General features: G+C 38.3%; 1 protein-coding gene across 4 annotated transcripts in view; it reads left to right on the forward strand.

Annotated features, from left to right (window-relative positions):
* Exoc3 (exocyst complex component 3) overlaps window positions 1–24,276 on the forward strand; it is a 39,009-nt gene that overhangs the window by 4,197 nt on the left and 10,536 nt on the right. For all 4 annotated transcript variants that reach the window (XM_052159478.1, XM_052159477.1, XM_052159480.1 and 1 more), the window contains exons 3-9: window positions 6,864–7,083; window positions 14,798–15,479; window positions 17,907–18,024; window positions 18,821–18,946; window positions 22,106–22,206; window positions 23,780–23,890; window positions 23,973–24,123. In XM_052159478.1, coding sequence (XP_052015438.1) covers window positions 6,864–7,083; window positions 14,798–15,479; window positions 17,907–18,024; window positions 18,821–18,946; window positions 22,106–22,206; window positions 23,780–23,890; window positions 23,973–24,123 — 1,509 coding nt within the window. The remainder of the gene's footprint in view (window positions 1–6,863; window positions 7,084–14,797; window positions 15,480–17,906; window positions 18,025–18,820; window positions 18,947–22,105; window positions 22,207–23,779; window positions 23,891–23,972; window positions 24,124–24,276) is intronic.

Genomic DNA, 24,276 nt, shown 5'->3' on the forward strand with positions numbered 1-24,276 from the left:
ACAATTGAAAAAAATTCTATTGTGTACTATCTATTCATATGTTGACTGACTTCTAGGCTGGTTCTATGTCCTGGCTCTTGTGAACAGTGCAGCAATAAGCACAGATGTGCTAGTTGTATCTCTTTGGTTTGTGACTTGGACTCTTTTTATATATACCTCGGAGTGATATAGCTAGATTGTATGGTAGTTTTGTTTTGAAGTTACTTCCATACTGATTTCATTGGCTATACCAGTTTACAGTCCAGCCAACAGTGTGTAAAGAAGGTTCCCCTCTCCCCACGTCATTATTATCATTTGTTGACATTTATTTTAGTTAACAAACAACAACAAAAACTTTCCTTTTAGATTCATTTATTTCCTTTTATGTATATGAGTGTTGTGTCTGCAGGTATGCATGTATACCATGTGCCTGTCTGTTGTCGGAAGAAATCAGAAGAGAGCATTAGGTGCCCCAGAAACTGGACTTATGGATGGTTGTGAGCCACCGTGTGGGTGTTGGGAACTGAAGCCAGAACTACAAGGGCAGTAAGTACTCTTGATCACCAAGACATCTCTCCCCCTCCCAGAATGTTTTGTATTTGATTTTTTTAGATGATAGCCATTATGATTGGAGTGAGATAGAATATTAATGCACTTTTGTTTATTCAGCTGTTCTTGCTTGTTTGATTGATTGTTTTGTGTGTGTATGATGATTTTAGATAAGATCTCACCATGCACCTCTGGCTGGCTTTGTACTTCCTATGTGGCCCAAACTGGCTCAAATTCACAGTTGTTCTTTTGCTTTAGAGCTTAAATGCTGACCTTATAGTTGGGTGTCACCACATCCACACTCAGTATAATTTTAATTGCATCTTCCTAAAGGATAATGTTTTTGAACATTTTTTCATGGATCTTATTTTTTGTTTTATGACCATTTGCATTTCTTCTTTTGAGAGCTGTATGTTCAATTTGTTAGCTTGCTAATGGAAATTTGTGGGTTTTGTGTGTGTGTGTGTGTTGAAGTTTTGAGTTTTTTATGGATGGTAGATATTAATCTGTTGGATATAAAGAAGGCAAAAATCTGTTTTGTAGGCTGTCTCTGTACTGTTTTGATTGTATCATTTGCTGTTTAGAAGCTTTTTTATTTTTTGTCCTATTTGTCAGTTCTTAATGATTATTTCTTGACCCTGTGCTTTGCCTGTGCTTATAGTTTACAATGTTTCTGTTTTCCTGTAGCATTTCAGGTCTTATATTAGGGTCTTTGATCCATTTTTTAATTGTTTTTTTTTTTTTTTCTGCAAAGTAAGTGACAGGGATCTGGTTTTATTCTTCTACATGTGAATACTGAGTTTTCACAGCACTGTTTTAAAGAAAGTCTTTTCCAATTATGGTTTTGATACCTTTATCAAAAACTAGATGGTTGTAGTTATAATGTATTTTCTTTCTTCCCTGGATCGTTAGTCTGTTCCATTGGTTTGAGAGTCAGTTTTCATGTAAGCACCATGTTTCATGTAAGCTGTTTTTGTATTTTGGCTTTGTAGTATAATCTGAGAACAAGAATTGTAATGCCTAAAATATTAATTTTCCTGCTTAGAATTGATTTGTCTCTATTTTGAAGTCCTGTGCTTCTATAACAATTTTAGGATTGCTTTTTCTTATTGCTTTGTTTTTACATATTTTTTAGTTCTTTGAAAGTTTTTAGTTGTCTGCAATGTGTTTTAATAATACTCATCTCTTCAACTCTTCCCAGATCCATTTCCATTTCTCTATCCAACCAACTTTGTGTCTTTCTAAAAAAAGAAAAATAACAACCTTCCAAAACCAGTTTGTGCTGCCTAGATATTCTTAGATGTATGGTCTTCTACTGGAGTGTAGTCAACTTACTAGGTGCTAGACTCTTAGAGAAAACTGACCCTTCTTTTTCCAGCTGGTAACAACAATTGCCAATCTTTCTAATACTTGGTATGGGACTGTGTGCCCAGCTCTCAATGCTGGAATTTGGCCTAGTTCGGACTTGCACAGGTGTTGTGTTGTACATGCTGTCAAAATCACTGTGCGTTCTTATGTGCACCTCTATTGTATCCAGATGTGTCCATGTGACCATTCACTGCCTCTGGTCCTTACACATCGTTTGTCACCTCTTCTACAATGTTCCCTGACTGAACTTAGTATTGGAGGGGGAGGTGAGATACAGGAGATATGTTCCCTTTAGAGCTAAGCATTCTACACTTTCTTATTCTCTGCACCATGGCTAGTTGTGAGTTTCCATGTTAAGTATCATCCATTGAAAGTGAAAACTTCTCAGGTGAGGATTGAGGGATCTAACTGTGCAGTGAAAGTCATTAGGAATCAATTTAATACTGTGTTCCTTTAGCAAAATAATAGTAAGTTCTCTTCTGAGGCCTGTGAACTGTTTAGCCATAGGTTCTTGGCTCAACAAAATGATACCAGAGGTGAGTTTTATCTTGTGGAGCTAGGTTTAAATCCAAGCAGAAAGTAGTTGGTTATTCCCTTGGTGTTTGTGCCCTGACTGCACCAATAGATATCTCTTGACAGGCCAATCATTGTTGTAGCTCACAGAGGTTACAACTGAGTATGACTGATAATTTCTTTTCTCTTCTGGTAGCTTGCATGGCACCCTCCAGCACTATAAAGCTGTTCAATAGGGATGAAGCTTCTGGGTCCATAGCAGCCAGATTTTCCCAGGTTCTATCACTCAAGTATGTGATATCTTCAACAATAAGCCTTTCACCATCAAGGACTAGAAACATAACTAAGAACAATGCATTGACCTGTAATGTTTGAGGTCTATGGGACCACTCTGGCCAACAACTCTAAAAGAAATGACCTGTTTATAGCACTGGACTTTTTTATTTGTTAGCTAGTGTCTATTAGGGGCATTGTTGCCCTGTGAAAGGCTTACTTCATGTTTTAGTTAGGGTTGCTGTTGCTGTGCTGAAAAAAAATCATGACCTGGGAAGTAAAGGGTTTATTTGGCTTATACCTTCCACAGCACACTGTTAATCATTGAAGGAAGTCAGGACAGGAACTTAAACAAGACAGAATCCTGGAGGCAGGAGCTAATGCAGAGGCCATGGAGGGGTGCTGTTGACTGACTTGCTCCCATGGCTTTACTCAGCCTGCTCTTATACAAAACCCAGGAATAGCACCACACACCTGGGCTGTTCCTTACCATATCAATCACTAATTTAGAAAATTCCTTACAGCTTTTATGGAGGCATTTTCTCAATTGAGATTCCCTCTTTTCCAATGACTCTAGCTTGCATCAAGTTGACATAAAACTAGTCAGGACACTCCATTTTGACTCTATATTATGTCAGTTTAGGACATTTCTCTAATAGTAGGTGTTTTTATGTCTTTAGTGTTATTTATCCCTTTCCATACTCCTTCTGCTGTACCCTCTGCTTCCTCACCTCAGTTTAATCCTGTCTGTTCTGTTATTTCCTTTTATCCCTTTATACTAGTACATTCTGTTTTTCCTCCTGTGAACTCCTCATGGCTCCTTAGTAATTTCCTGACCTCTATGGGTATTCCAAATAAAATACACTTTTTTTTCCAGTGAAAATTTCTTTGGCTCTTTTGGGTTTTGTGCTTTTATAACAACTTTAGGTTTGTTCTTCTCAATTCTGTGAAGAATGTCATTGAGATTTTAACTAGGATTGCATGAATTTGCTTCTGCTATTCTCACAAAATTAAATGACCATAAGAGGTTTTTTCATCTTTTAGTGTCTTCAATTTCTTTCTGCAGCGTTTTAAAGTTTATATTGTCAAGCTCTTTCTGCTCCTTGCTGATGTTTGTTCCTAGGTATACATTGTTTTTAAGCTATTGTGAGATTTAAGGGAAAATGGTTTCTTTCTTGGCAAGTTAGCTATTAACTGTATAGAAAAGCTACTGATTTTGTATGTGGATATTCTGCTACTTTGCTGAAATAGTTTATCAGGTCTGTGGCTTTTCTGGTGAAGTCTTTAAGGTCTTTTAAATATAGGGCCATGGCATCTGTAAATAGGGGTAATTTTACTTTTTTCTATTTGTATTCCTCTTCTTTCTCTTGGCTCATTGCTCTACCTAAGACTTATAGCACTACAGTAAGAGTGAAGAGAGTAGGCACTTTTGTCTTATTCCTAGTTTTAGAGGAAATGCTTTCAATTTTTACCCATTGGTATAATGTTGGTTACAGGTTTGTCAGAAATACTCTTTATTTTCTTTCTATTTCTAAATTCTTCAGGGATTTTATTGCTAGATACTGAATTTATCTGTGTCTATTGAGATGGGTCATGTGATTTCTTCCTTTCAATCTTATTTATGTGCTGTCTTATGTGTATTGATTTGTGCTTTTAATTATTCTTGCATGCCAGGAATCAAATCAATTTTATTATAATGAACTTCTTGATATGTTCTTGAATTCTGCTTATGAGTATTTTTCTAATAATTTTATTTCTACATTTACCAGGAAAGTTGTTCTACTGCAGTTTTCTTTGTTGTTGTTATTATTGTTGGAACCTTAGACTACTGTTATATCAGGGTAATACTATCTTCATAGATTTTGGTAGGGTTTCTTTTCTGCTTTCTGAAACAGTTTGAGTAATATTGGTATTAGCTCTTCTTTAAAAGTCTTGTAGAGTTTAGTGAAGAATCTGTCTAGCCCAAGCTTTTCCTTGTTTGGAGACTCTATACTATTTCTGTCTTGTGATTTGTTTCAGGTATGTTTAAGTTGTTTATGTTCCTTGATGTAACTTGGATAAGTAATATGCATTTAGAAATTTATTTATTTATTTATTAGATCTTTCTGTTTGGGGCCATAGCATTAAGTTAGTCCCTAACAAGCTTTTGGATTTCCTTGGTATCTATTGTTCCCCTTGTCATCTCTAATTTTTATTAATTTGGGCCTTCATTCCCATCTTGTTTATTTTGTCAATTTTTCTTTTTTTTTTTTTCTTTTTCTTTTTTTCCAAAGAGCTAACTCTTTGGTTGATTCTATGTATTGTCTTTTTAATTTTCATTTTATTAATTTTTGTCCTGATCCTGATCTTTATTTTTTTTTTTCTGTTTGAATTTATCTTGTTCTTGTTTTTCTAAAATCCTGAGTTAGATCCTTAGTTAATTGGTTTGAGGGCTCTGATTTTTTTTTTTTTTATGTAACCTGTGAACTTTTCTTAAGATAGCCTTAGCTATATTCTAAAGGTTCTGATAAACTGTGCTTTTATTTTCACTTACTAAGAATTTTTAAATTTCTACTCTGATTTTTTTGATGACCTACTGATCATTCAAGATTATTTTATGTAGTCTCCCAATTATTTTTATAGATTCTTCAATCTCTCTTGCTATTGATTGCTTATTTTATTCCATTGTGATTTAATAAGATATAAGAAATTATTTGAATTTTTGTATTTGTTAAAACAAACTTATTGTGTAGACTAAAATGCGATTTATATTAGAGAAAGTTCCATACCTTGTATATTATTCAGATGTTGGCTTGAATATCCTCTAGAATCAGGTGTGTATGACCTGTTATTATGTGAAGCTATGAATGCAGCCCAACATAAAATACTAAGGTTAAAACATGAAATTAAAAAGAAAATCCTATTGTGAAATTGAGTGCAAACTTTGTAGGTAACAAATCATTTTGTAGTGTTAATAAGTTAGGCATGCCTATGTATAAATAAATTTTTAAGTCTATTCTGTGGTATAATTTAACGATGAAGTTTCTTTATTGATTTTTAGTCTAGATGACCTATTGATAACAGTGGGGTATTTTTATTGAAGTATCGGGGCTTGTCTGTCCCTTTATATCCAGTAGTATTTCATAAAATCATGAGACCCATTATTTGGTACATATATATTTACAATTGTTGTATCTTTTTGATGGCGTGCTCCTTAATTAATATGCATTGGTCTTTATGTCTTATGACTAGTTTTGGTTTTAAAACTACTTTATTAGATCTCAGAATAATGGCTTAATTTTTGATTGAAGTCTATTTTAGTAAAGCTAAGGATCTTCTTTTCAGCTTTTTTTTTTGTTGTTGTTGTTTTTTGTTTTTGTTTTGGTTTTTGGTTTTTTCGAGACAGGGTTTCTCTGTGTAGCCCTGGCTCTCCTGGAGCTCACTCTGGTAGACCAGGCTGGCCTCGAACTCAGAAATCCGCCTGCCTCTACCTCCCAGAGTGCTAGGATTACAGGCGTGCGCCACCACCGCCCGGCTTCTTTTCAGCTTTTATTTGTTCCAAAGTAAATCAACTTCTGTCCTTCATTCTCAGTCTAAGAATATCCTTTCCTGTAAGGTGTGATTCTTGGAGATAATAGATACTTGGATCTTGATTTGTTTGTTTGTTTTTCCAGTCCAGTCTGTTAGTTTGTATCTTTTAATTGGAGAATGAAGATCACTTTTTATTTAGTTATTGAGAGCAGTTTGCTGGTTACTATAATTTTGGTGGTTATTTTTTTAGTCACGAGGACTGTTTGGTCTTTGCTTTCTCCCCATCCAGAGAGGATTTTTGGTTTACTGAGCTGAATATGATAGAATCTTTGTTCTCCTTTGTTAATCTATTCCTTTTGAAGTTTATTCTTCTCTGTAATCTCCTGAATGAAACTGTCTTTTTCTCTGCTTTCTGCTTATTAGTCTTTTTAAGTATTATTTAAGTTTTAAAATATAACATTGTTCTATTCCCAGGCAGTATTGACAAAAACAAAAAGTTACTGTAGAATCCATTAAATTATTCTCTTATCTTTTTCCCCCCTAAAATTGGGTTTTTTATGTTCTCTTTAAATGGTTCTTTCTGAACTTGATCCTCCCTGGAAAAATGTATTCCTCCAGAAATCATGTATGGCTGTCATTGGCTCTGCTTACCTACATGTTATCTCCTTTAGGCTGCAATCCAGTCTCAACTAGATGGGGTACGCACAGGCCTAAGCCAGCTCCACAATGCGTTGAATGATGTCAAGGATATCCAGCAGTCACTGGCTGATGTCAGCAAGGATTGGAGGCAGAGCATCAACACCATTGAGAGTCTCAAAGATGTAAAAGATGCAGTGGTGCAGCACAGCCAGCTGGCTGCTGCTGTGGAGAACCTCAAGAACATATTCTCTGGTGAGTGGCAGATAGGAGAGGGGAATTGGGGGAGGATTTGGGTGTCTCTAGAACACTCATGATGGTATCTTCCCATATACATACTTGCTTTTCCTTCAAACACTGGGAGCTCTGTGAGATGAGTAGAGGCAGACCAGTGTTTCTTTGCTATATACTTTTAAGGCCTTTCCTTGAGTGCAGTAAACATAATTCTGCCTGCTCATATAACTTCTCTGAACATGAATGGAAAGGGTCAGTTGAGCAAATGTAAATAAGGACCGGTGGAGAACATATTAATCTGTGTCTGGGTGGTATACAGACGTACACTGCAGAGCTATTGTTTTTAGCTGTGGATGAATGACTAGGAGTCTACTGAACAAGAGTAGAAGTAGAAGTACATGTTCTGTTAGAGGGGCAGCTACCTGGGCAGGATGGGAGGCAGGCCCTGAGTCAGAGGATCTGGGAGAAGAGCAGTTCTGAAGCTAGGACAAGTAAGTGCACTGGCCAAGGATCAGGTGAGATGGGAGCCAGGTGGGCAGAACAGAGCAGGTCAGGAGTCTCTCAGTGTGACAGCCAGAGCTTCGAGGACCCTGGAAAAGAGCCAGAGGGCTGACTGACTGGCCAGAGTTTTCTTTTTAGTACTGTGTTATGGAATGCAGAATAGAATGTTCCACAGCTCATTCATGAACAGTGTCACCTGTCTCCATTCATGAACTTTTCAGTATCTAGAAAATCTCAAGAAACACTGGAGCTAGTTCTCTAAATATTTGGCCAATTCATTAATAATGTGACTGGGATAGGGTTTTTCTTTATAGAGAGATCTGTTCAGATTTTCTACTGCTTTGTTTTTCAGTCTGGTAGGTTTTGTTCCCAGGAAGTTTTTTGATCTGGGTTACCTAGTTTCTTGGTGTTCAGTTTTTCACTATTCTCTTTTACAGTTTCTTTTTCAATTTCTGAAGAATTAGTAATGATGTTCCTACTTTCATATTTTAATTAGGATCTTTTTTCTTAGACCATTTGAGCTAAGGGTTTGCTAGCGTCCTTAATCTTTTCAAAGGACCAGGTTCTCTCTATTGGCGTTTATATACTCTTATTGTTTATCTGTATTCTAATTTCTATTATTTCCTTTCTTTTAGCTTTGGATTTACTTTCTTTTTTTTTAAGATTCGTTTATTTTATGTGTCTGAGTGTTTGCCTACATGTATGTATGTGTACCACATTCATGCCTAGGACCTGCAGAAGTCAGAAAAGAGCATTAGAGGCCCTGTAACTGGAATTATAAGTAATTGTGAGCCTCTGTGTGGGTGCTGGGAACTGAATTGGGTTCTCTGTAAGAACAACTAGGGCTCTTTAATCTATCTCCTTTTTTCAGCTCCTTAAGTTGTAAAGTTGGGTTGTTAGTTTGAGAACTTTCTTCTTTTTTTTTTAAATTTTATTTTACTTTTTATTAATTATTTTATTTACATTTTAAATATTGTCCCCCTTCCTGGTCTTCCCTCCACAAGCCCCCACTCCATCCTCCCTCCCCTTTACCTCTAAGAGGATGCTCCCCCCCCCACCCATCTACTCCTCCCTCCAGTATCCTCCTTCTCTAAAGCATCAATCCTTCACAGGTCCAAGTGCATCCCCTTCCACTGAGACCAGACAAAGCAGTCCTATGCTACATATGTAGTGGGGTGTCACGGACTAGCCCATGTATGCTCTTTCGTTAGTGGCTTAGTCTCTGGGAGCTCTGTAGAGTCTGGTTAGCTGAAATGGGGACATTGGGTCCTGGGAGCCTCTCATATCAGGGACTTTCTAGAGGTTTCCCCTGTCCCTCACCCCCCACTGCTGCATATTTCTATTCATTCTCCTGGCCCTCTGGACTTCTCTCTTGTTCCCTGCACCACCCTCCCACCCCCTACCCCTCCTTGCCCCACCCCACCCCACCCCGCCCCATACCTGATCCTGCCACCCTTTTTATCCTCGGCCCTCTGCTCCCCCTCCCCTCTCTCACCCAGATTCCTCCCTCCTTCTGCTTCCCATGATGATTTTGCTCCCTATTCTAAGTGGGATTGAAGCATTCATACTTGGGCCTTCCTTCTTGTTGAGCTTCGTATATGGTCTGTAAGTTCTATCATGGCTATTCTGAACTTTTTGGCTAATACCATTTATCAGTGAGTATATACCATGTATGTCCTTTGGGGGTCTGGGTTATCTCACTCAGGATGATATTTTCTAGTTCCATCTATTTGCCTGCAAAATTCATGATGTCCTCATTTTTTAATAACTGAGTAATATTCTTTTGGGTAAATGAACCACATTTTCTGTATCCATTCTTCTGTTGAGGGACATCTGGGTTGTTACCAGATTATGGCTATTATATATAAGGCTGCTATGAACATAGTGGAGCACATGTCTTTGTGATATGCTGGAAGATCTTTTGGGTATATATATGTATATAGCTGGGTCTTGAGGTAGAACTAGTCCCAGTTTTCTGAGAAACTGTCAAATTGATTTCCAGAGTGGTTGTACAAGTTTGCACTCCCACCAGCAATGGAGGAATGGTCCCTTTGCTACACATCCTCTCCTGCAAAACCTTGAAGTTTTGATTAAGATCAAAATAGCTAAGGCCATTCTGATTGGTTGTAAGGTGGAATCTCAGAGTCGTTTTGATTTGCATTTCCCTGATGACTAAGGATGACTAAGTGTTTCTCAGCCACTAGAGATTTCTCTGTTTAGCGCTGTACCCTATTTCTTTTCTTTTTTAATTTTTTATTGGCTATATTTTTTATTTACATTTCAAATGTTATTACCTTTCCCAGTTTTCCCCCTTCCTGGGTAGCCCCTATCCAATCCTCCCTCCCCCTACTTCTATGAGGGTTTTCCTCCACCCCACCTCTTACCTCCCCACCCTCTATTCCCCTACAATGGGGCATCTGTCAAGCCTTCATAGAACCAAGGACCTCTCCTCCCCTTGACAAGGCAATCCTCTGCTACACATGCAGCTAGAGCCATGTGTACCCCTTGGTTGGTGGCTTAGTCCCTGGGAGCTCTAGAGGGTCTGGTTGTTGCTATTGTTGTTCTTCCTATGAGCTTGCAAACCCCTTTAGCTCCTTTAGTCCTTTCTCTAACTCCTCCACTGGGGACCCTGAGCTCAGTCCAATGGTTGGCTGTGAGCATCTGTCTCTGTATTTGAAAGGCTTTGTCAGGGCCTCTCAGGAGATAGCTATATCAGGCTCCTTTCAGCAAGCATTTCTTGGCATCCACAATAGTGTCGGGGTTTGGTGACTATATATTTTGGATATTAGTTCTCTGTCAGATTGTCATTTTACCTATGGACTGTGACCTTTGCCTTACAGAAGCTTTTCAGTTTCATGAGGTCCCATTTGTTAATTACTGATCTTAGTGTCTAAGCTATGGGTGTTCTGTTCAGAAAGTTGGTTTTGTCATATCTTGGTATCTTCATCTATGGATACTGAAAGTTTTGCTGGGTATAGTAGTCTGGACTGACATCTGTGGGGTTTGCAAGACAGATGCATGAGCCCTTCTGGCTTTTAAAGTCTTTTGAGAAATCAAGTGTAATTAAAATCTGCCTTTTTAAATTATTCCCTAGCAGCTTTTTTCTTTCTTTCTTTCTTTCTTTCTTTCTTTCTTTCTTTCTTTCTTTCTTTCTTTCTTTCTTTCTTTCTTTCTTTCTTTTTTCTGTGCATTTAGTGTTTGGAATGTTATGTGGTGGGAGGATTTTCTCTTTTGGTCTACTCTATTTGGTGCCTGTAAGCTTCTTGAATGTTTATAGGCATGTCTTTCTTTAGGTTGGGGAAACTAACTTTCTTTCTTTCTTTCTTTCTTTCTTTTTTGGTTTTGTTTGTTTGGTGGGGGTGGGGGGACAGGGTTTCTCTGTGTAGCCCTGGCTGTCCTGGAACTCACTCTGTATACCAGGCTGGCCTCGAACTCAGAAATCCGCCTGCCTCTGCCTCCCAAGTGCTAGGATTAAAGGCGTGCACCACCACCACCCAAAATTTTCTTGTATGATTTTTTTGAAGATATTTTCTGGGCCTTTGAATTAGGAATCTTCTTCTATTCCTATTATTCTTAAGTTTGATCTTTTCATAATGTCCTACATTACCCGGGTGTTTTGTGTTAGAAATGTTTTAGTTTTAGCATTTTCTTTGACAGATATATCAATTTCTTCTGTTGTATTTTCTACTTCTGAGATTCTCACTCCCATCTCTTGTATTCTGTTGATGATACTTGTGTCTGTATTTCCTGTTCTCTTTACTATGTTTTCCATCTCCTGGATCCTCTCAGATTATGTTTTCTTTATTGCTTTTATTTTCATTTTCAGGTCTTGAACTGTTTTGTTTATTTCTTTCACCTGTTTGATCATATTTTCCTTTATTTCTGTAAGGGATCTATTAATTTCCTCTTTAAAGGCCTCTGTCATCTTGAAAAGATTAGATTTAAGGGTATTTTCTTCGATTCAGATGTCTTAGAATCTTTGCTGTGGTATAGGATAGCTGGATTCTGGTGGTATTGTATTGTCCAGGCTTTTGTTGATTGTGTTCTTGTACTGGCCTTTAGCTATCTGGTTTTCCATGAAAAGACTCAGAGTTATATCAATAAAATCCACCAAAGCATGGATGCCAGCTTACACAAGCTAGAATTTCAGAACACATTGCACAGCCTTCAGACAGCTCAGCAGGTTAGGGAGTGTCCTTCCAGGTAGTCTTTGTTTCTTCCAGGGACCCTGCTGGTCTTTGTTCCTTCTAGGCAATTCATTAGGTCTCTTCCCATATGGCTGGGCTTGACTGAGAGTCCCTGTGTTTTACTGTATTGCATAGATCCTCAGTTTCTTCACACACCTTCTGCTTGTTTTGTCCTCACTGAGAGAGGAGGTATTGGTCTCCAGTGATCCTTACAGTGCCATGCCTCTCCTTTCAGTTCTGTCAGTTTTTGTTTCATATATTCTTGTAGTCTGTTTGAGATGCAGAAATGACAATAATTGTGATAACTGTGTAACTGTATCATCATGTTAATAGACCCTTCTGTTATATCCTCCTTCAATTTACTGAAAGCTGTTTTGTCTCATGTAATACTGCCTTTGACTCTTTTTTGTTACTATTTACACGGGCAATCTTTCTCTAATATTCTCAGCTTAAGGGTAGACTTTTGTAGACACGTGTGGTTGAATCACTTTTTAAAAATTATATTTATTTTATGTGTATAAGTGTTTTTCCTATTTGTATACATATGCAATGCTTAGTGCTCAAAGAGGTGAAGAGACAGTGCAGGATCCCTTGGAACTAAAGTTATAGATGGTTGTGAGGGTTACAGGATAGTTGATGGGAACTGAATCCAGGTTCTCTGGAACAGCAGCAAGAACTCATAAACACTGAATCGTCTTTCCAGCCCATGATTAAATCACCTTTTAAATAATTTTTTCTGCCATGTATTTTGATTGGAGAGTTTAAACTGCTTATAGTTAAAGTAATTACTAGTAAGAAAGGGTTTTACTGTTAGTTTTTCATATGCTGAAATTTTTTTGTTCCTTATATCATATACTATAATTTTCTATGTTTTTTCTAATGAAACACTTAAGTTTCCGTTTTTCTTTTGTTTTATGTATTTAGATATTTTTTTTGTGGATATTGTTGGCCTGACATCTAATGTGTTGAAATTGTTATCACCTCAATATTGAATTTATACCATCGTGAATTCACCAACATGTAAAAACTTTATTTCTATATAACTTTATCCCACCCCTCTTCACTTTATTCTTTATACTTTGTAAATGTCCAGAAACAAACTGATACTCTATTAGTTTTTCAGACCATATAGAAAACAAAAAGTTGGGTTAAATACTTGGTCTTGTATTTACTTTAATTGAGATTTTTATCCTACTTTGTTTTTGCTTGTTTGAGTTTTATTTTATTCATTTGTGTTGGATTTTTGAGATGGTCTCATGTAACCCAGGCTGGTCATGAACTTGTTATATAGCTAAATATGACTTGAGTTTTTGATTCTCTTTCCTCTACCTGACACGTGCTGGAATTACAGGTGCGTGTCACCATTCCTGGCTGAAATTTCTTCACAACTCCCAGTTATTGTCACAAGCTACTGTCTAATGTCTTTTTTTTTTCCCATAGAAGTCCCTCTAGCATGTCCTACAAACAATCTAATTATAAAGATTTTTCATCTTTCTCTTACTTTGGAATCCTCAATTTCTTTTTTACTTTTGAATGATAGTTTTGCTGGATAAAAGATTCTTGGTAAAAGTGGAGCTTGGTTGCTCACAATTGAAGTTCCAGCATGTGAAGGCTGAGGTACGAAGATTATTGCATGTTTGAGTTCAGTGTGGACTATAGATTGAGACCCTGTCTCAAAGGTGGAGAACAAAGAAAAAAGAGGAAAAGCCATTGCTAGTTGGTAGTAGTTTTTTTTTTTTTTTTTTTTCTTGAGACAGGATTTCTCTGTGTAGCCCTGGCTGTCCTGGAACTCACTCTGTAGACCAGGCTGGCCTTGAACTCAGAAATTCGACTGCCTCTGTCTCCCAAGTGCTAGGATTACAGGCATGCGCCACCACCGCCCAGCTGCTAGTTGGTGGTATTATTTTTAGTACTTTCAGTGTATCTAAAAATACATTTTAATACTAAATACAGGTACATCTGGCATCTAAAATTTCTGATAAGAAGTTTCTAGTGACACTATTTAGGATACCTTTTCTTCTCTTACTGCTGTCACAGTTCCATGACTTAGTATGGGTCCCTTGGCTTACAGGTCATTGCCTTGCTTGCCAAGATATTTGCATGCATGTCATCTATCAAACTTTGGAAGCTTTCAGCCATCCACTCTTTTATCTTCTTCCTTTGAGAGTACTACAGTATTTTTGCTGGTCTGCCTTACAGGTCCATGAGTTCTTCTGGGCTATGTCTACTTTCTTTAGCCTTTTTCTTTATGTTCCTGATAATTGCCATTATCCTCTCCTTAACAACATTTTCTGGTTCCATCTCCTGCCTGCTCAAATTCCCCTGGCACCCACTTTAGATATACAGTTGTTTTAATGTTTATGTCTAAGCAGGCCTACTGATTTTTTTTGAATATTTATTGAATGGGGCATGCTTGTAGTGTTCTTTGTTGTTTTGCTTTAGGCATTTGATTCTAACATGCTAAGCCTGGACCCTGGAATCTGCCTAAGCATATATACATAGTGATTTTTCTGACATATCATATATATATACACACATATACATGCACACACACATATACACACATACACACACACACACACAAATACACACACACACACACAAGTGCTTTTGAATGTTGGACTTCCAAAGGGATAGAAAGAAAATTAGGGAAAAGAAGGTAGCCATTCTCTTTATTTTCTGAAATTCACATTAGCAATAGTGGCTATAAAACAGAAGTAGCAATCAATAATCAGAACACACACATCACCATACTGGAAGCATGTTTTTTTTTTTTTTCATGAAGCCTACTTTAGCTGTGGAACGATGGTGTTCACTGCCTTAGAAAAAGCACATGTAGCTGAATGAAGCATAATTACTCAATTTCCATCAGGCCTTTTTTGGCTAGGCTTATGAAAATTGCCAGCCTTCCATAGACTCCTGAATTCAAAACCATTAAGGTCTGTCAGGGCTTCTGTCCAGATGGGAAGATGGATGCCAGGTACCTCTTACTTTAGCTGCTGTCATCTCTATATATTTTCACTGAGTCAACTTGTACCTTTTTCTAGTGCCTGAGATTGTGAGGGAGACCCAAGATCTCATCGAGCAAGGGGCCCTCCTACAAGCCCACCGGAAGCTAATGGATCTGGAGTGCTCTCGGGATGGGCTAATGTGTGAGCAGTACCGCATGGACAGTGGGAACAAACGGGATATGACCCTCATTCATGGCTACTTTGGTAGCACACAGGGGCTCTCTGATGAGCTGGCTAAGCAGCTGTGGATGGTGCTGCAAAGATCACTGGTCACTGTCCGTCGGGATCCTACCTTGCTGGTCTCTGTGGTCAGAATCATTGAAAGGGAAGAAAAAATTGACAGGCGGATACTTGATCGAAAAAAGCAAACTGGGTTTGTTCCTCCTGGAAGGCCCAAAAACTGGAAAGAAAAAATGTTTGCCATTTTGGACAGAACTGTGACAACTAGAATCGAAGGTACACAGGCAGACACCAGAGAGTCTGACAAGATGTGGCTTGTGCGCCACCTGGAGATCATTAGGAAGTATGTCCTGGATGATCTCATCGTTGCCAAGAACTTGATGGTCCAGTGCTTCCCTCCTCACTATGAGATCTTTAAGAACCTCCTGAGCATGTACCACCAGGCCTTGAGCACTCGGATGCAGGACCTTGCGTCAGAGGACCTTGAGGCCAACGAGATTGTGAGCCTCTTGACATGGGTCCTAAATACCTATACCAGGTAGAAAAATTATGCTGTTTTACAAACAGTCTCATCTATTTTGAACCCATGTCTTTTTCTGGCTTGTGAAGATCTTTCTGTTCTGCCTGTTGGTGACTTATCCTTGAGGATGAGCTAGCCTGTCATGTTGCTACAGTATTTCTACATGGTCTCTCTCATCTTCCTTGAGCACTCAGTTGTATACCATGGTATTGATTATCTTCTGTGCTCACTATGTGCATTCTTGCTTCTTCACAGTGAATTCCTGAGACAGGAATAGTATTGGAACGTTTTTGTAGGTTGGGAGCATATAGCCCTAGGAAATTCATTGACTTTTTCTGAGTCACCAGGTTGGTGAAGAGATCACAGGCTTTGTTTTCCTCACCAGTACACTATAACTGTTAATCATTCAAATACAAACAGTTGTACATTACATTTGTAGTTCCTGAACTCAAGAGACTGAGTAGAAAGATGGTCTGAGAACAGCCTGAACAGATTAGCAGGACCTATCTCAAAAATAAAGAAATAGCAATGAGAATATATAGAAAAGCATGTAAACTATATAGAAAAATCAGTTACTCCTTTTGGATTGCAGCTTGAGACTATTGTTTTATGTGAAGGAACTGAGCCACTTTATGCATGAAGTAGTTAAAGGTGGACTTTGAAAGAAATGTCAGTGGGAGGCTATTGTGAGATGCTTTAAGATTGGGTAATTAAAATGGTTATTAATTTTAACTTTACTTTTATGGATAGAAAATAGTGCTAAATAATATACTGAAATTTCCTTATTTCTACCCTTCTTATTACCATGGAGAAAGCATGATTTTAACAATGAGGTTTATTTTGTGTATATGTGGTTTTAACTGTTTATAATAGAGTGTTTCTATACGTCAACACAGAGAGCTATAAACAAAATGAAATTGTTAGGAATGGATGATGATCATTATTTGATAATTTAAAAAAATATGTATTTTATTCTTAATTATATGGAGGTATGTTTGTGTCTACATATGGTTGTGTATATGTGAATGCAGGTACCTTCAGATGCCAGAGATAGATTCTCTGAAACTAGAATTACAAATGGTTGTGTGCTGTCTGACATGGGTGCTGAGAAATGAACTGAGGTCCTCAAAAGAACAAGAGATGCTCTTAACCACTAAGCTATCTCTCCAGCCCCATTATTTTGTAGCGTTGATATGCTTAAGCCTGGACTTTATGCCTTTATCACTTTATGAAGTCCAAATAATCTCTATTATTCTAGTCTGTAGTCTTTACCATTGTATAGCCTAGACCATAGTATGTCATGTGTCCTAGACTTTTGTGAATCTGGTTGAATGTACACAAGACAGGCGGTAGGTATACTGTGATCACCTCCGTTTGGTAGCTGAAGCACAGAGGGAATAATAATTTTACTTTTTTGACATGGGAGCAAGATTCAAAGCTGGAGTCCGGGTCCTTACCAGTTCTGTATACTGGACTATGATGCGTGTTTATGGAACTTGCACAGCTCTCCGGCTCAGTTGTCTTTCTCTTGAGCCATGCTGAAAGTATCTTTGTACTTAAGAATTCTCTTCACATTGATCATGTATGCTTTATTACACTGGATCCTGGAGAAGTTAAGCCATTTTTCCTCTGTAAAGACAGGGCATTGAGGTTTTAGTGCCAGATAACCAAGATTAAACAAGTAGTCTTTTAATATGTGCAAGTTTTTATGAAGTTCTTTTTCACTCAGAAAGAATGCTATTTTAAATATATATTTGATTATGTAACATAACACTTATCAGTGTTTTGAGTAATGAGTCCTAGACCTTTGTGGGCCCAGTTGCATGCACAAATATATTTTCTATGAAACTTAGCATTTGTTTCCCTGCCTTCTGCACAGTAAAATGAATGTTATCTTTCTTTCATTGAAAACATGTTTCCTTCAGAAACATTTATTTCTTGTCTTAGTCTCACCCTCCTATAAGGATTAGTGACTTTTATGACAGTGGTTAGTGTTCCAAATAACAGTACTTGCCCATTATCTTCTTACTTAATGAAGTGTGATGATTTGACAATTTCTGTTTGTGTGGTCCTAGTCTCAGTTCTAGAGACACAGTGAGTTCAGACAGACAGACCTTTGTAGACTATTTCCTAGCTAATAATTCCTAGGACTATTTGAATGCAAGCTCCCTGTGCATCTGGCACAGTGTGAAGAAGCCATATTGAGATTACATAAGTGGCTGAGTTGCCTGCATGGTGACATCATGGAGTGGCCCCCAAATCCTTGACCTTTCATTCTGTGCTTTACATGCATGTTCTTCCTGATTTTATGGAATTGTAGAAGTGTCAGCATTGAGATCTCTAGGATAATGCATTTACATGTCTAGCCAAACATGTAGATTCACTTGAGAGTATTATTTGAGTATTCTGCTGTAGTTTGTCATTTATACCTGCTTTTCACTGCAGTACAGAGATGATGGGGAATGTGGAGCTAGCCCCAGAGGTGGATGTTAGTGCCCTGGAACCTCTCCTCTCTCCAAATGTCATCTCCGAGCTGCTTGACACATACATGTCAACACTCACGGTGAGTAGAATTGGATTGTAGGCCCCAAAAGTGCTGTGGTGGTTGTTTGTCTGTAATGTGATGAGACATCTGAGCTAACTCTCAGTAAACTAGCTGTTTCTCAAATGGTCTGGGCATGTTCATTTTCTGTAAAAGAATGGATACCTGACTCTGTCCTGGGTTTGGAGCTCATTTGAATGTATTTCACAGATACCTGAGTCTTTTCTGCTGGAGGAGCCAACCTGTACCACCTATTTGACTTGCAAGGCCTTATATCTAAGGGAGCATGAGCCACCTTAGTGGTGTGTTCCAGTGTGTGGTAGCAATTTGGGGACAATATGGGGACAATAGGGCCAGTCTAACATCAGCCTCATAATCATTACACAGTCTCAGAAAGAGGGAAGAGGCAGCAAGATGGCATCTAAGCCACTGCTAAGAGTCCTGGGTTCTGCAGAGCTGTGTTCTGCTGTGGCCTGAGAAGACTGGGCTGCAAAATCTGTTCTCTAATGTCCTGGGCCTAACCATCAGATGCTGGACATCTGGTTTTGTCCTCCAGCATAATGTTTAATAGTTCTCTTAATTCTTTTCCTTTTTATCTATAGTTAGTGTTTTGGTGGTCCACATATGAAAAGACCAGCATGAGCATTGCACACCAGTGAACTGCATATAAAGTGCCTGCTCTAGCAGGCTCTATGTTTGGAAGTAAGGGTTCCTGTGAAAAGCTGTATCTTGTTTGTGTAGCTACATGTGCTGCAGGGAGAATGTTGGATATAACTCAGAGCCTGTTCTTTGCTTTCCCATAATACCAAACTCATAGTCCAACATCATTGCCTGGCTTCGGAAAGCACTGGAAACAGACAAGAAAGACTGGAGCAAGGAGACAGAGCCAGAAGCAGACCAGGATGGCTACTATCAGACTACACTTCCTGCCATTGTATTCCAGGTATAATCACTAAATTTAAAGGTCCCAGGTCCCGTGTGGTTAATAGGATATGTTGGTTTCATAGACAGAAAACACCTTAGAGTTCAAAGTGTAGATGTCAAGAGCATGCTTTCTCTGATATTTCTGTCTCTGCTTTCTGGAGCTAAAGAAACTGAGGCTCAGAATTACACTCACCAGGTAGTGTTACCCAGGATCACTTGAGATTTTCCAGATATTTTTGGGTCCAAACTGGAAGTTAATTATATTGGTTGTACCTGGTGCTCCTGTTCTGTGCTCTTTTATGTTCCATGTTCCATGTTGGTAAGTGGTCAAGACTTGTCTTCAAAATGCCACATAATGGAGTTTAATCTTGCACACAAATGCACACAACCGTCATCATGGCCCCGCCTCTTTGTCAGCTCTCTTGTCACATTTTAGCACCTTATGGTTATAATGAAAGGGTAAATATTTCTCTGTGGTAGAACTCAGGCTAAAGGTAACTAGAAAATCATGTGATGGGCTTTTTTGCCCCCTGGAGAAATTGTTTAACTTCATTGTTTTTCAGATAGTTTTGGTTTTTTTTTTTATTGTGGACTATTCCAACTTCCAGATAATTTTTTTTGTTTGGTTTTTGTTTTGTTTTGTTTTTTGAGACAGGGTATCTCTATGTAGACCAGGATGGCCTTGAACTCAGAAATCCACCTGCCTCTGCCTCCCAAGTGTTGGGATTAAAGGCGTGTGCCACCACTGCCTGGTGATAATTTTTTTTTTTTGGTAATTATATCCTTTTTTTGAGATTATAATTACATCATTTCCTCCTTCCATTTTATCCTTCCAGACTGTTTCATATACCCCTCCTTACTCTTTCAAATTCATGGCCTCTTTTTTTAATTAATTGCTATTATATACATTTATGTGTATGACTATATATATGTGTTTAATGTCATAAATACAACCTTCCTCAGTCTGTATAATGTTACTTGTACGTATGTTTTCAGAGATCACCATATTGGATAACCAGTTGGAGTCTTCTTCCCTAGGAAGACTATTTCTCCTACTCTCAGCATTCCATAATTGCCCCTAGTTTTTTGTCTAGAGTTGAGGCCTTGTGAGTTTTCTCTCTTCCAAGTTAGCATATCTGTTGGTACTGTCCTTGTTCAGGGCATGCTTTGGCAGCCATATTAGTGAGAATTTACTGGTATAGCTTCTGATATTTTGAGACACAGTCTTACAGCAAACTTCCCATTTCTTTGGCTCTTGCAATCTTAACTCTCTTCCACAGTGATCCCTGAGCCTTAGGCAGGAGTTGTGTTGTAGATGTATCAGTTGGGATTGTGCTCCACAACTCTGTGGTTTGAGATTAGTCTTAGTTTTCTGTAATAGTCTCCATCTCTTGCAAGGAGAAGTTTTCTTGAAGAAGGGTGAGGCTTAAACTTACCTGTTTATCTTAGTCACTGTTCTCTTTTGCTGGGAAAAGATACCGTAATGAAGGCAACTCTTATTAAAGAAAGTATTTAATTAAATACTTGCTTATAGTTCAAAGGTTTAGTCCATTTGCATGCTGGGAACTTGGCAGCATGTATAGCTGAGAGCTTTGCATCCTGATTCACAGGTAGGCAGGCAGATACATAGACACTGATGTATGAATGCCGTTACTGCATCTGTACCCTTCAAAGGCTTCATCTAGATCTGTTGAGATGAACATGTGATTTTTGTCTTTAAATCCATTTATGTGGTTTCTTAAATTTATTGACTTGTCTATGTTAAGTATCCCTGTATTTCAGGGATAAATCTAACTTGGTCATCTTTTTGATATATCTGTATTCTCTGAAAATATTGTATTGAGCAGTTTGAATCTATATTCATCAGACATACTGGGCTTTAGTTTGTTGTTGTTGTTGTTGTTGTTGTTGTTGTCATTACTTGGTTTTGGTATTAGAGTGATACTAGCTTGATAGAAGTTCTCCCTCCCTCCCTTCTTCCCTCTCTCCTCTCCTCTCCTTACCCCCTACCTCCCTCAGATTTTTAAAGAATGATTGGCTGTAGAGCTTCCTTGAAAGTCTAATATAATTCATCTGTGAATCCATCTGATCCTAGACTTTTTATTATTATTTCAATTTTCTCATTTGGTATGAGTTGTTGAGTTCTTGATTTACTTTTGATGGTTTTGTTAAATCTAGAAATTAGTTTCTTTTAGGTTTTTAATCTTAATTGAGTACAGATTTTTAAAATATTCCCTTATAATAATCTGAATTTCTTTGGTATCTATTACATTGTTTCCCTGTTCATTTCTGATTCTGTAAGTTTGGATCTTCTCTTTCTTTTTCCTTATTTTTATTGAATTCTGTTTTTCAAGTTCTGAACTGTCTTCAGCATTTCTATCAGCCTTATATTTGTATTTTCTTGGGCATTATTCAGGTATAAGTTCTTTGTACGTAATTTCACTGAGCTGCTTCTTTGTGTCTTTTTTTAAGATCCTTGAATTCTTTGATGAAGTTTATGTGTTCTTTTGAATTCTATTTCCTGAGGTTCATATAGGAAATTCTTATTGACAAACATTTCTAATAAGGTATAGTAGGTTTTGTAGGAGAGATAAAGGTTTGATCTTGCATATTGTTTGTATTTTTGTGACGAGTTCTATGCATGTGGACTTCTTTTGTTAGTTCTGTGTCTGATATGTCAGAGTAGGTTGGGGTTGAAGAAAGGACAAAATACATAGGCAGGTTGGGTCTAGAACCTGGAAATTGCTTGGTAGGAATGAAAGCATGTGACAAAGAGACTGGACTGCTATGAAGGATATGTGTCCTCGTCCAAGCTTGGGGCGTGAGAGTAGATCTGGCTTAGTGAGAGGATGGATATTGTATGGAAGGGGCCTGTGAGTCAAGAGCAGGCAGAGTGGATTATGGGAGATGCTTTGATGTTGTTTGAGATGCAATAGGGGTGACCAGACTAGGCCAGGGGACTATACCAGGACTCCAGGCTAGATCTAGCAGGTTGGAGAGAATGTGTCAAGCAGAAAGAGTCAGGCAGACTAACCAGACCTTGGAGAAGATTGTCCCAGGTAGAATTTTATTAATGGGGACATTATTCTATGCTCTTGTGAGACTGTTTCACAATTCTTAATGCCCTGTTCTTTTATACTGTTGTTTTCCTTCTGTGTTTTCCTTTTTCAATTTTTAGATGTTTGAACAGAATCTTCAAGTTGCTGCTCAAATAAGTGAAGATTTGAAAACAAAGGTATTGGTGTTGTGTCTTCAGCAAATGAATTCTTTCCTAAGTAGGTATGTATTTTTGCCAGTAATCTAAATTATGTGTTACAATTAAGAACAAAATTTGTTTATTCTAGGGTGCTGTTATTAAAAGATTAGCCCCAATTTGTTGTTCAGAAATGCAAAAATATTAAAAAAGAAGAAAATGCAAAAATGAGAAAAGAACATCTTAGGATGGAGCATGTGACATACTGTTTCCCAGTGAGCCTTTTCCCTGTGAATTGTTCAATTGAAGATGTTCAAGTCTAGATAGAAGAATCCCGTGAAATCTGTCTTCCCATCATACTGCCCAAGTCTTCTAGGCCATCCTCACATGCCCTGTTCTCATATTATTGCTCCCTTCTGTGCCTCCCTTCTATCACTGTGATGCCCAGATGTTGCTGTCCATGTCCCAGATTCTCTTTTATAACAACAACATTGGTCATATAGTGGGTATCTGACATCTTATATTAGAGTTCATAGTCTCAACTATGGCAGGTCTGTATGTCACTGTGGTCTAAGTCTGTAGGCTTCTGGATCATGAAGGCTGCTCCTCTCCCTCTTCACCAGGAACTGCTCCAGAGTCTGGCACAGATCTCTTTTTTACTTACCAACACACGTTTTTAACATTAGTGGTCAAATGTCATTATCTTTGACACAGATCAGTTGTCAAACAGGGTCCTCCCTTCCTTAGAATCCCATCTGCTACCCATCTAGGGGGTCATGATTTGATTCCTCTCGGTCACAGGGTCATAACTGATCTCCACATTTCATCCATAGAATTATAGCTGAGCTCCACAGCCCATTTATGGGGTCATTGCCAAAGTATCCTAAGGCGGTCACTTCTCAGAGTCGCTTACAAGTCAGGGATTTTCTATGAAGAGGATTTTTCCTTGGTTGATCTGGAACCACATATAGGCAAAATCAAAATAAATGTGTAAACCTTCCCACTAATCAAGAGTTTGAGGTTAATGTGTCAAAAAATTATACAGAATACAACAGTAGCATCCTAGATGTTGGTTTTCCAGATATTTCAAGACTAGTTATTTTTTGTTTCATTTCTTCATAGTGTTTTGAAAAGGAACATCTTATCAAGTATATGATAATGTTTCTCATGCTATTGAGGGTTTTTTTTTGAGGAATGGAGTGGGGTATTGTGCCATGCTACATGTGAAAAATCAGAGGACAACTTTGTGCAGTTGGTTCTTTCCTTCTACCTTTATGTGAGTTTCAGGGATCTACCTCAGGTAGACAGGCCTTTGTGGCAAGTACCTTTACCTACTGAGTCATCTCTCTAGTCCTGTTATATATGAGTTATGGAGTGAACTGTTCATGAACTACTGAGATACTTTTCTCATTACAGTTATGTGTTTCATAATATCTTCATGTCAGAATACCAAACCATACTTCATAGCCTGCTACAAAAATTATTTTTAAAATTCATTTAACATGATTGACCCTCTCTCCTCTATTATTAATATAGACTATCCAAAAGTGTGTTTGTGTTTAAAGACTCTTCTGGTCCAACAGTGGTGATATGAATTCCCTGACAGGCATGTCTACCTGGCACTGTAGACAGCTTTGGGATTCCTCAATGTGATTTCAGATACAAAGATGAAGCCCAGCTTTACAAAGAAGAGCACCTGAGAAACCGGCAACACCCTCACTGTTATGTGCAATACATGATTGCCATCATCAATAACTGCCAGACCTTCAAGTACGTGCTATGTAAGACAGAGAGGGACAGAGAACATGCAAGCATGTAGCTATTTCCCTGAGCCCTTGATGTTTCCCTGCAGAGAATCTATCATCAGTCTGAAAAGGAAGTACCTAAAAACTGAAGCAGAGGAGGGCCTATGTCTGAGTCAGCCAAGCATGGATGGGATTCTAGACGCCATTGCTAAGGAAGGCTGCAGCAGTCTGCTAGAGGAGGTCTTCCTGGATCTAGAGGTGAGCTTGGCTCTTCCACCCCAGGGGCTAGGGCAGGGGGTTGGGAGGTTGCATGTTCTTTGGACTATACTGTTACCTGCCTCACGTAGCTGCTATATGTGAGCTGGGATGTTCCCTTGCATCTGTACTAAGCTACAATTAGCAACGACTGCC

The sequence above is a fragment of the Apodemus sylvaticus genome, chromosome 16 (assembly GCF_947179515.1).
Source record: "Apodemus sylvaticus chromosome 16, mApoSyl1.1, whole genome shotgun sequence".
NCBI lineage: Eukaryota > Metazoa > Chordata > Mammalia > Rodentia > Muridae > Apodemus > Apodemus sylvaticus.